Genomic DNA, 12,650 nt, shown 5'->3' with positions numbered 1-12,650 from the left:
TTTTAGGTATGTAGCCTTTGTTTTATATCACAAAGCTACATGCAAATGTGAAGTTTATCACGTTTTAACGGATTGCATCTATTGCTTTGTATCAGTGTTTGTTATAAATCGACCTGCGGCATATTTTATATGTGCCATCAAGTTTAGATAGTAACACCCGGTGTCTCCGTGTAACTCTAACACTCGCTAATTATTTGTCTTTTAGCACCTCAGCAGTATCATGCCTTCCTCGGCGCTCCAGGTGGCGGCTTGCCCACCTCTGGTCAGCACAGCCCGCCGAGTCAGTTCAGAAAAGAAGACGGCCTCCAGGCCGCAGCAGCGACAGCCGCCATCCTTAACCTCTCCACCCGCTACCGGAAGAACATGGAGGCTGTCGCCGGCCGGCCCTTGGCAACCTCCACAAAGGTAATCAAATTAGACCACTTGGAAAGGTATTTAATGTAGTCATTTTAAAGGAACTCTGATTTGTGTATAAAAAGGGACGACATCAAAAGACAGAATTTGGCAAAGGGAGCTTTGGCGCATCGGTGGCAGACACACAAGCAGTTTGCTTCTCCAGAAAGCTTTAATGTACACAAATGAATAGTTCTGTAATCACATCAAAAAGAAGAAATACAATCAGCCTTCTTTACCAATTACAACTACTCGTCAATTTTTTTAATAAAACATGTGGTACTGTATTTTGTTTCGACATCAGCTGGCATGTAAAAACCCTGAACTGTTGTCTGAAACTGCTTCTTGCCCGCTGCAGATGGCAGAGGATATTTTGCTTAGTGACATGATCCAGGATAGGCTGTGTGTCTACACCAGATAGCATTTAAAAAGCATTTTTATGGATTAAGCCAATCAGCTAAAGGAGTTAACATCTGAAAAGTTTAATTCGCACAAATTCCAAACTCTTCTTGGAAGTGCACGCGGGTCCAAAATCTCTACTGCTGTCGCTAAATCTCCGACGCGCCATTGTGTTTGGCTTTTTCCAAACTTCATGATTAATATTGATCGCATTCTGTGGGTTACATACGTGCACCCTGTACTGTAGATGATTCAAGGTTTCCACACCTACACAGCACAGATCCTTGTCTCCCAGCTTGTTGAGCTGAGAATGTGGCCCCGTACCAGGTACCAGCCCACTGAATGAATAAAACAGTGTTAGCAAGTTAATCATCTGTTCTCATTTACAGCTTAGTTGTCTTGGAGAGACGTACAAAATAAAGAACAGCTTTCCAGTCTGAAAAAAAAGGGGGCCATATTTAGAGTGTTATATGTCGTCGGATGCTTTAACTTATCTGCATATGTATATTATGTGTTGAGATGTATCGCACACAAAAAGCACCACGTAGCTGGCCTTTAAAGTGTGAATACAAGCTGTTTCTTTTTACTTATTTCAAAATCTGAGACGCTTAAATCATTAATTAAATCAATAAAAGAAAAGAAAATAATCCTGGGTTTAAGTTTTTAGTTAAAAACTACATTCAAATCTAAATAAATCACAACAAAATGTTGCACATCCTTTAGTTTTACACCGAGTGTTATTTTGATGAGGTGCACACATCATCCAATGGCTGGATAATTTAAGTGGACAGCCACATCCAATGTTCATGCAAATCATCCCCTTTAATTAATTTGAAAAGCTCCTTTTTGTTTCAAAAAATAATAAATAATGATGTATAGGGTTTAATGGAACATATGCGTTGAATAATTGGTTTCATTTATGGAAACGGATTTCAGCATTTAATGGGGTAAAACTTTTAATACCATAAAAACAGCCATAAGTCATCATGCTACTGCGTTTCAGCACAAAAACGACAAACACATCTGTCAGCGGGGAAACTTATGCCACATTAAGCTTTTTAATTTTTGCTATAATAATGATGACCTAAAACCAGCAACCCCCCCCCCAGCTGCCATCATGGTTGTGTGTCCTAGAAAACAGATGACACAGCTGTCACTGAAAAACTACACACCAGTGATTATTTTTTTTTTGTGTTCAGCAGAATTAACGCTGGCTTAGTTTGGTACTTTGTCTGGTGTGAGATAACCACTGCATGTATTATTTAAATATGTTTGTTTGCTCTGCGTTTCAAGTCATTTTTAAAGAGAACTGTTGTCGGGTTCAAGTATACCATATCGCTGTTGTCATATTAATTAGACATCGTGCCGTTTTTATTTACATTCCCCTTTAGTGTAATTAGAAAATAGCTTCTATTTGTATCCCCTGATTCATTTGTTTTCTTATGTTGCTGTAGCACGCTCTGCAGTGATATGTGAGGCACGCTTTGTTTACTGTACCCTTCTATACAACATGTTGTTACTGGTGTTAATGTGATTAAATGTTGAGGGTTAAACTCCTTTGCCCTTTAGGACATGCTCATAGAGGTGGATGAAAATGGCACCCTGGACTTGAGCATGAAGAAGTGCAAGGACAATGTGAAAGCTCCGACAAAACCCCCTTTGGACGACCCGCTGTCCCTTTCTGAGGCCTCTGTGGCCAAAGGCGGGAGCGTGCTCATCAGCCCCGCCTTCTACCAGCCGCTGTGTGAGCGAGACAGCTGGGACGGCCCCATCCCTGTCAACTTCAGCAAAGCTCACGTGTTACAGGACGCAGAGGTACAAAAATGAAAAACCTCTGACACTTTGGTTGTGATCTAAAAATGTCAGATATGCAGTAAGTGCATGAGAACGGTGAGTTGTTGTGTCACCAAGCAAAGACAAGTCAGTTATACAAAGTGCAAATACAATGATGAGATTAAGCAGCACAGCAACAGACTAAAAAGTAAACGACAGAGAGAAAAGGTGGAGAATAAGGCTCATAGTTTGAAGAAGTTTTTAAACACTTGAAGCTCTAAATTTAAAATTGTTGCCAGATTAGATAGTTCTTTCCAGGAAACTTTTTTTTATAGGAATTTACTGTTTATTATTACCATTTCATTTCCAAAGATGAAGGTCGAGGGCTTTTTCAAGGCCCTCATCTTACCAACAGCGATTAAAGAAATAGAGTTTTCATTTGATTTATTTACCTTGTTGACCTAAAAGTTGTCGAATTTAGTCTGGAAATAGTAAAAGTAGTCAACTTTACTCAAAAAATACTTGAATCCACCTAAAAAGTTTTCTAAGTGTCGAATAGAAAACCCCACCAGGTTACTAAACTCCCCATATTTTACATTTTGTGACATTTTCTGAGACAGTTTTCCTGTCAGGTCTTTAAACTAGAAAACAGGACTGGTCTCCACACATCATTCAAGCACCAGCATGAATATTAATCCGGGCTTTCCAGTTCCTCCTTTCTTTATTTCACCTTTGGCACCCATTTGTAGTCGTTATGATAAAGGAATAATCACATTTGACCTGGTTTTAGAAATCATACCCAACATCTGGTGACTGCACAATCTTGTCTGTAGAAAAAAAAGGAAATCCATACGTCATGGCCATACCTCATGAATGTGGATTAAGAATGACTTTAAATGGATGTATGGTTTACTAGAGTATAAGTATCCTTAAGCATAATCGCGCTGTAACCCCCAGGGCTTGTGTTTTAAGAGTATTATGCACTGCTTTTCATTAATTATTCACTTTTAGGTCATTGTCGATCAGGTCGGTTTTAGTTCAGACAATGAAGGTCACGTTTTTTTTTTCACTTTTTCTGTCTCACCAGGAGGATTACGATCACATCTCTCTCCTGGAGGACCAACACTACAATGTAGACGGCAGCATGATGAGCCCCAAAGCCAAGCTGCTATTGCGAGACGCAAAGAAAGAGCTTCTGAGGTGCGTCACGTTAAAGAATGAAACCTCCCCGCTCAGCCGACTGTGCATAACGTGAGCTTCCCTTTTAGCTGGCAGATGGTCAGTATTAACGACACACCATAACTTTGCTTTAAGTGGGACAGTTTGTTGCAAGTGAGCGCTGAGTTACACGTCATTGTAACTGGTGTGTCTGCAGGTTCATGTGGAGCAGAAATGTATCTATTTGAAAGTGAGTTTTCTCCCTGTATATCCCCCGTACAAGCTTACAACTCTTGTAGTTAGAGTGCATGCTCTGCTGGGTCTCCTCTTGAGAATCACACCTCGAGACAAAACAAAAAAAAGTAGGATCCTCTAGTTTCTGCAGCACATCACTCCCTTCAGGGACATTCAGAGACACCATTAAACCGAACGTTGAGCAACATAATAATAATTCTTCTACTAAACTTCCCCGCTGTACTAACTTTCCTCGATTTAATGCCCATGGAAAAGGTTCTCAGAGTAAGAGAAAGATGCAGTTGGAGCTGTGGGAACCAAAGTAATCTGTGTATTTAATGCTTTGTGTTCTCCTGCAGCTGTCCGACCCCAGGCTGTGACGGCAGCGGCCACGTGACGGGGAATTATGCATCACATCGGAGGTACCGTAAACAATTAAGTCCTCATTAGCAGCAGATATATAGACAAAGGGAAACAGTGCTGATTGTTTAATTATGTTGACACAGTTGCTGGCAGAGTTAAGGTTTTCAAATCATACGTCACTTTCTTAAAAACATGCTGACATGAGAAAGCGTTCTCGTCAAGAGGAGGTGGAATTGTGTTTTCAAATGATTTTGTATGAGAATGCTTTGAGACATTGTATTAAGATTATTTAATTCAGCTGTGATCAAAGAGTGCATTAAAGTGACTGTTAGCTCTTTATCCTCTCCAGTGTGTCTGGATGTCCCCTGGCTGACAAAACACTCAAATCACTGATGGCAGCCAACTCTCAGGAACTAAAGTATGTGTTTGGGAAAACTGTTATTGTTGCTAAAGGATTTTGCACATTAAACTAGGCAGCCTGTTCTGGGTCAATGCTTTCCCTTCCTTTACTTTCCCCTCCTACTTCCACACTAAGCATGATTTCTATGCACTCCACATGAAGCATGTTGGCTTTTGTACTACTTTTCTGCATATTAGCATGAACCCACCGCTCTGCTCGCAGTCTTTTGCTGTAAAAAGCACCTGGTCTCTGTGTCTCTCAACCTGCAGGTGCCCAACACCTGGTTGTGATGGATCTGGACACGTGACTGGGAACTATGCTTCGCACAGAAGGTAGCAGAGAAAAATCAACGCAACTGAGCATGAAATACATTTGTCAGATGCATGACATTCAGACAGATGGTGAAAGTCTCACTTTATGCCGCAAACATGCTGCACTTTTCGAATTCTTGTTTTTATTGATATTTTTTGGCTGCCGATTTCTCCAGCGACTAGACATTTACTGTGTAGATTTACAGCTTTAGATTTCAGACCTCATAGCGGCCTGTAACTACTTAGCTTTTATTTTTTACTCTTAAATAGATTTCCTCCATGTTAACCCATACTGTCGCCAATCATTTTTAGCTTGTCAGGATGTCCACGTGCCAGAAAGGGAGGTTTGAAGCTCACACCAAACAAGGATGACAAAGATGAGCAAGAGCTTAAGTAAGAGATTTTTTTTCCCCTCATCCCATGCTGTCATTTTTTTTTTTTTCCTTTTTTGTTTAAAAAAAAAAATAAAAAGATAAAACATTGTGAAAATGCGTCATGCTTTTGTGCCCGGGGCATTATACCTGGAGGCCATTAAGTTAAACAAAGAAAATAATACTTCTCTTGTCGTAACATTAGTGAATTATTTTCTAAGGATTAGCAGCGTGTTTTTGTGGGATTTTTTTTCAGGGTTTTGTATTTTTCCTATTTTCTGAATGGAATATCTGGCTTATTACTCTCCACTGAGTGCTTTCTTTATAATTATAGTATATTAAGAAAACGTCGAATTGCCCGCTCCGATGGCATTGCACTCATTTGCAGCTTAATCATTGTCTGTGAAAGTGTTATTGGAAAAAAAATAATGTAATTGATTTGCAGTTTAAATCCAAAAGTCAGATATATGAGCCCTTGTTTACTTATACATCTGGACACAGAGATTTTTTCTTTTTAATTACTAATGCAAGAGCATGAGCTTAGGAATTAGACTGGAATAGATCTCATACACATTAAGAGAGAAAGGGAGAGAAAAGGGGGAGGGTAGCAAATGTCCCCAGATTATTGTAAACAGTGGGCCATATGGCATGCCTCCATTGTCCTGATGCCTTGCATCAAGCTACCTACCTGTAGTAGATGTAAGTAATGGCACCGGTGTTGTTTTGTCCTCTAAGTGCTGCTGCTGTCGAGTAACAAAATGCTGAAACAGGCTTTTTGCAGCAGCACTCTACAGCATGCGTGCCATTTGTATCATCTCAGGTGACCTTTCACCTTTATCAATAAGGGAAAGGGTTCACCACCTCCAAATTACATTCTTTCGCATGAGGGGATACATGACAATTATCTGTAATTCATGTCACTCCATTACTGACCCGCAGGAAAAAAAAAAAAACAGGCCTGGAAATGCAACTGACAAACTCTTAATGATATTCAGCGTGACTTGTGCTTTTGTTTTCAAGCGCAAACATCAGCAACCTCCGAACGCACGCGCTGAACACAGCGTCCGTTCTAACTCAAGTTCTAGTGGATTAGTAACTTCTAGTTAATGAGATTATTTTTAGTTTTGGCGACTTCATTTTTAATCAGCATTTGGCTGGATTAATCAACTTAATGGTTAACAAATCTTCCGGTCTAGTTGTTGAAACAGAGTTTTTTTTTTTTTTTCGTTTTTTTTTTTTAATGATGTGGTTGTTATTTTACGAGCAGCTAAATGTCTTTGTTTTCTCTGCAGCATAGCAATGTTATTTAATGCAGGTTAGTTACATTTTCCCTGTGTGAGTCAGCAGTGTTTACAACATGTATGGGTTTCTCTGGTAGGTGTCCAGTAATGGGATGTGACGGACAGGGCCATATATCAGGAAAATACACATCCCATCGCAGCGCGGGCAGTTGTCCACTCGCTGCCAAAAGACAGAAGGAGTCGTCCATCAATGGGCTGCCCTTTGCCTGGAAGGCCAATAAACAGGAACTGCCCCATTGTCCCTTGCCTGGCTGCAATGGCCTTGGACATGCCAATAATGTGTTTGCCACTCACAGAAGGTGAGGTCGCCTGTCCTCCATTTTATCTCTAAACAACACTGCTGGTCGACATGTTGCATTCTCAGTTCTCATTCACAATCTCTCTTGATGCTGAAGTTTTGTGACATTCTCCCACCTAAAAACTGTCCTTTATGACCTGCTGGACTACAGCTTGTCGGGTTGCCCACTGAACGCACAGAGTATCAAGAAAAAGCCCTCGGAGGAGGAGATGATGACCATCAAACTGAAAACCAGCAGTGGTAAGATACCCTGACACACCGTGTGGTATTTTGCAGCTGCATGTATCTTGGCAAAGAATACCAATATTTTCAGCTTGAACATGATAAATGAGATGATATGCTCCAACTCAGGTGTTGAAAACAAAGAAGATATTCAACATTTGGATCATGAAATTAAGGAGCTGAATGAATCCAACATGAAAATAGAAGCCGATATGATGCAACTTCAAACGCAGGTAAATATCTACTCTGACAAGTTCATTAAAAAAAATAAAAAAAGAGATCTTTGCTCGCTGAATTTGACGAATTCTTTCTAATTTTTTTTGTGTGTGCTCGTTTTTGTACCCGAAAGCAGATCTCGTCTATGGAATGTAACCTGAGGACAATTGAAGAGGAGAACAAGATGATCGAACAGCACAACGACAGCCTTCTGAAGGAGCTCGCACGCCTTAGCCAAGCTCTCATTAACAGCCTAACAGACATTCAGCTGCCTCAAATGGTACAGTAAGCCTTTGACCACAGACTCCACTACAACTCACTATATCTAACCTGGAAGAAATGTCATTTTCTGTGAATTGTCATTTTCTGCTGTGCTGCTTTCACTAATAGTCAAACATGTTTTTGTTGCAGGGACCCATCAGTGAGCATAATTTTGAAGCCTATGTGAACACATTAACTGATATGTACAACAACTCGGAGCATGAATACTCTCCAGAGTGCAAGGCCCTCTTGGATAATATCAAACAGGCTATTAAGGGCATCCATGTTTAAGCTGTAGAGCTACCAAGAGGTTTCTCTGACTTGGGATAATGGCACTAGATAGCTCTATTTCACTGACGAGTGATGGCTTGGCTGCATGTATAAGACGAGGCTTTTGGAAATGTGTTTCCCGGTAAATACACTGCACTGAGAAAAAGTACCAGCCAGATTTGTAATGCTTTTACTGTTTCTGCATTCACTTGATATGTTTATCTTGGTGAGATTTTTACCCCTCTTGCACTTAATTATTTTGTATGGTTTGCTTGATTTTAATCTGTATCTGTTCATGTCATTCTTATATTATCGCTATTTATTATTATTATTATATTTGTTCATCAGTGTATTTATTTCCTCGATTTTTATTTATTCCTTGAATTGTAAATGCTTGATAATTAAGAAATATGTTTGACTTTCTGCACATTGTAAATTTACATAGAAGCACATTCCAATTTCATGGCATACTTTCGCCATCTAGTGTTGAAAAACTTATATTATTATTATTATTATTAAACCATAAGTTGGATCTCCCTTCAAAGTAAAAACCTACCAAAACGACTAAGAATCAATATTTTTAAGCATTGCTTTTGCTTTCTTTATTGGAAACTGAATGTATGGTGAGACAAAGTGAACACTGAGATAAAAAAAAAAAAAATGCAATGCAACTGTACTGTACCTTTTCCTTCTTAAACCAATAGCAGCTGAATGCAAACAGGAAGTGACACTGAGCAAAAATGCAACATCATTTGGTGAACTGAATGTCAAGATTCTGCTTTGCATAGAAGAAGAGTGCAACACAAATCAAAAATCCACTTTGTCAAGATGTCTTTTTTTAAATATAGATATTAAACTGCCTTCTGTGCACACACGTTGGAGTGTGCATATAGTATGTGCCTAAATGTATATGAATCCATAAAAGTATACGAGTACTATGTTTTGTGGTAGGACAGTATTATGTGGATGGTGTCTAATTTATTATACAGTACAATTATTTTCATAGGAGGAAACGTTCCTGATGACTGTTTGAATACCGTTGTCTCAGTAGCTGTAATCTCAGAGGCAGGGTTTGAAATATCACGACTGAGATTGAAAAGTCTGGTGTATATTTTACCTTTCGCTAGCGTGGAGAGGGGGAAAAAGGGAAGGAATGAATAAAAAAAAATAAAAACATCTATTCCTCTTTGATCTTAAACTGCTTACAAGCCTTAACACTTCAACCAGTCTTACAGTTTGAATATTCTTGTAACGCTTGGGGCAGATTTGAATAGTAGCTATTTCAAAAACCGAGCTGTCGACCAACACAACTCGCATTTTGGTTTCAATCATTAAATGCAACAATAAAACAAAGAAAAAAGAAAAAAAGTAATGAAAACACAAGACAAATGGTAGTTATTGGCATCAATTGCACTTTTGTATCCAATTATTTTGTATTTTTAGTTCAATGTACTGCCCTTGACTTCAACAAAAAGAGGGAAATGTGACACAGTTGTCGCATCACTGTTCTATACGGTACGTGTCTCTATTTAACATGAAGCTAATCCCACAAGAAAAATGACCCAGTAATTCATTTGAGCAATACATTTTTCATTTCTGCAAAAAGAAGTCAAAGAAATGTAGCCTAGGACAATTCGAAGAGAAAAACAATGTAACAGCAAAAGAGCCAAATTACAGAAAAATAAGATCCTGTTTTATCCAAAAACTCAACGTTTTAAAGAGTTTTGATCTTTAAAAAAAAATGGAATCAAATTCTTTAAACCTAGCAATCCTTTATTTATAATTTCGTATATTTAATTCCTATACCACACATTGTTTGCTCAGGAAGTTTTGTGAATAATATTTATTTTTCCCTGTTAGTATTTGATGTTTTGTAATGTGAAATGCTTTTTTTGTGGAACAATATTAGTATGATATGAAATTGTATTGTATTTTCTTTTCTTTTAAATTATAATGTAATGCTTTTTTTCAGTTGAAGTAGTTTGTAAATTGAAAACTTCCTATTACTTTTACTATTTCATAATAAACAGATATGCGCTGTGTTGTACAGTTTGTGTATGGTAGAAATAAACTTTTCAAATGGTTGTGTGGTGTCTCAAAGTCTTAAGTCAGGTCTCACATTTCCTTATGCATTAGCACCACCTCATGGTGAATACAGGGTACTACATCTAGAGGGACAGGGAGTGGTCGATGGAGTCCAGATACCAACAGCTGCTGGGGTTAGAAATCATAATAAAGGTTTAAGATGCTGACTGTGTAACTGTAACGCAGGTCATCCATCTGTTTCACTTTCATTTGAACTCTCTACACCGACCGAAAAATACCTGAATAAATCAAAGTGCACACGACAATATTCAATGTATTCAGTTTAGGGCTGCAACGAATGATCATTGTCATTATTAGTTCATCTCCCAATAATTTTCCCAATTGATTAATTAATGTTTGGTCTGTGAAGTCACAACTTCCTGACATCTTTTCATTACTTATTTTAGTCCAAAGCACACATATGTTTACTAACACACAAGACAAAGAAAAGCAGTAAATCCTCACAATTCAGAACTTTTTTAGATCACTTTTACTTGACAAATAACATAAACATTCAATCAATTATCATAAGTTGCTGATAAAATTTGTGTCAGTCGACAATTCGTTCCATTTCTAGCTTAGAGACTGTTCTTTAAGGGGAAACTGGTTTGGTCGCCCACGTAAAGTGACAGATAACAGAAGAGCAAGAGTCCGACAACTTAAGAAAAACACACAGACACAAACTCACAGATATCAAAAGAGGTGTGGAGCTCAAATGCCTGCTAGGCACTAAATATAATCAATAAATAACAGGCTGATCAAACTTGGCTCACCTGAAAACTGGAATAATGAAAAGAAACAATAAATCTAAAATTAAATTAAAAATGAACATCATTAAAGCATACAGTGCTGATAAAAGACAGAAATCATATAACTCAGGAGTATCAACCACATGACCCTTAAACCTCAACTCACGTTTAAGACTAATACAACTATTAAATAAGGGAATAACCTTCAAACTAAAGTATGGTTTGAACTCCAACACTGTTTGTAATGAATCAGAGTCAAACGGGGACGAGCGAAGATTATTGACTGCATACATGTCAAGATGACTATATATAAGTTTGTTGTATTGCTCACACTCAACACCACCACGAAAAATGATTTGAGTCATGCCACAGGGGCCCCGTCTCACTGTAATGTATACTGTATGTGTGTGTGTGTGTGTGTGTGTGCAGACTGTGAGAGCGTCGGTGCAGATATATAGAGAAGCTCGACGGCCACAAAGAAACTCTGACCTCAGCTCACCCTACTGTAGTCAACAATGTCTGGTCACATTTGTCTCATAACACAGACGGCCACTAAATATTTGGTTTCATGGAAATAATATGAGAAACAAGTGTGGCCAAACTCAGGATCTTGGTTTTGTGATTTTTAAAGTTGTATATTTCCATGAAGGCCTTAGCTCTGAGGACACTGAGGTCATGTCCTCACTTAGTACTTAGTAATGATCTGAAGAGTAGTTTACACTACAGCATTACACAAGTTACACAATCTTATATCCATCTTTGTACTAACAAAACACAATGTCAGTTTGTCTCCACTCTCCACTTTGCATTATTTTTAGTGTAATAAGGGGCATGAATAAAATGTCCCTCCTGACTATATTTCTAAAATCCTGGCCCTGGTTTCATGTTCCACACACTTATTATGACGCTAAAACAGACCTTACTTGTAGTGGAGAAGCTGATTTTGATTAGTCAGCATGTTATGGCCCTGAGTGACACAACTAATGATCCTGACATATGAGTAGGTCCAGTATTCAATTACTTAAAAACTTAAATGAACCCACATTAAAAACATCGTGGTCACGTAGCTCAATGCATCTCTGTGTTACGCAATGAAATCCCCGAAGGAGGAAGTCAATAGATTCTTCTCTTTAGAGAACAAACTGCAGGAGAACGACAGCTCTTCACTGCAAATAAAATAAATAAAAAAAGATAAAACGATATTTCTTACAATAAAAGAAAGTTTAACACAAACGCTTCACTGTGAATGCTGATGGATTTTTGTTTAGCTCTTCTACTCTATCAGCTGCATTGTCAACTAATTAACCAGAATGTTTTGTGCTGTAAAAACTATTTTGTTTGGAGAAGCCAGAGTATAAAATACTAGATAACTATCTTTGCTTTTGACAGAGAAAAATATAGGCAGACATTCGGGCTTCAGCAGTCTTTGAAAGATAATTTTCCGTGTGACTCCAATATCTCTGTTACTGTTTTATTGCATCAAAAAAAAAGACAGTTAGTTTTCTTGAAGTGACTGCATGTCTTCCTCTTAAAACAAGTCATCTATGGTATTATCAAAGGACGAGGTGAAGCGAGGTCCCTGAAACTTCGCCCGTCTGCTGGTGACCGTTTATCCCCACACAGCCCAGTGAAACCAGCTGCAGGCTAAATTTAAACTTTTCCTTTAGGGAGCTGTGAGGTTACACGGTGGGTGAAACTTTCCAGGAACCTTCAGACGTTGAACTCTCTAGTTAAAAGGAAATGATAATGAACAGGCTGATCATGGGGATGTATTATTCCTGACCTATATTTCTTACTCTGGATGCCTTTAGTCAACCTTTATCTGATAGATAGATAGATAGATACG

The 12,650-nt window shown here is 38.4% G+C and overlaps 1 protein-coding gene across 1 annotated transcript in view; it reads left to right on the top strand.

The window, feature by feature from the left end:
* The window catches only part of st18 (ST18 C2H2C-type zinc finger transcription factor), a gene marked incomplete at both ends in the record, with an annotated part of 38,553 nt that extends 30,562 nt beyond the window's left edge, over positions 1-7,991 (top strand). Inside the window, 12 exons of the mRNA XM_079173883.1 lie at positions 206-405; positions 2,362-2,607; positions 3,653-3,765; positions 4,317-4,379; positions 4,670-4,738; positions 4,990-5,052; positions 5,344-5,424; positions 6,781-7,002; positions 7,099-7,241; positions 7,353-7,456; positions 7,573-7,719; positions 7,851-7,991. Of these exons, the coding sequence (XP_079030009.1) occupies positions 206-405; positions 2,362-2,607; positions 3,653-3,765; positions 4,317-4,379; positions 4,670-4,738; positions 4,990-5,052; positions 5,344-5,424; positions 6,781-7,002; positions 7,099-7,241; positions 7,353-7,456; positions 7,573-7,719; positions 7,851-7,991 (1,592 nt within the window). The remainder of the gene's footprint in view (positions 1-205; positions 406-2,361; positions 2,608-3,652; positions 3,766-4,316; positions 4,380-4,669; positions 4,739-4,989; positions 5,053-5,343; positions 5,425-6,780; positions 7,003-7,098; positions 7,242-7,352; positions 7,457-7,572; positions 7,720-7,850) is intronic.
* Between the last annotated feature and the right edge of the window lie 4,659 nt (positions 7,992-12,650).

This window comes from Pholis gunnellus, assembly GCF_910591455.1.
Source record: "Pholis gunnellus genome assembly, chromosome: 14".
NCBI classification, from domain to species: domain Eukaryota; kingdom Metazoa; phylum Chordata; class Actinopteri; order Perciformes; family Pholidae; genus Pholis; species Pholis gunnellus.
Note: the sequence above shows the minus strand (reverse complement) of the source record. Positions and strands in the feature narration are given on the sequence as shown.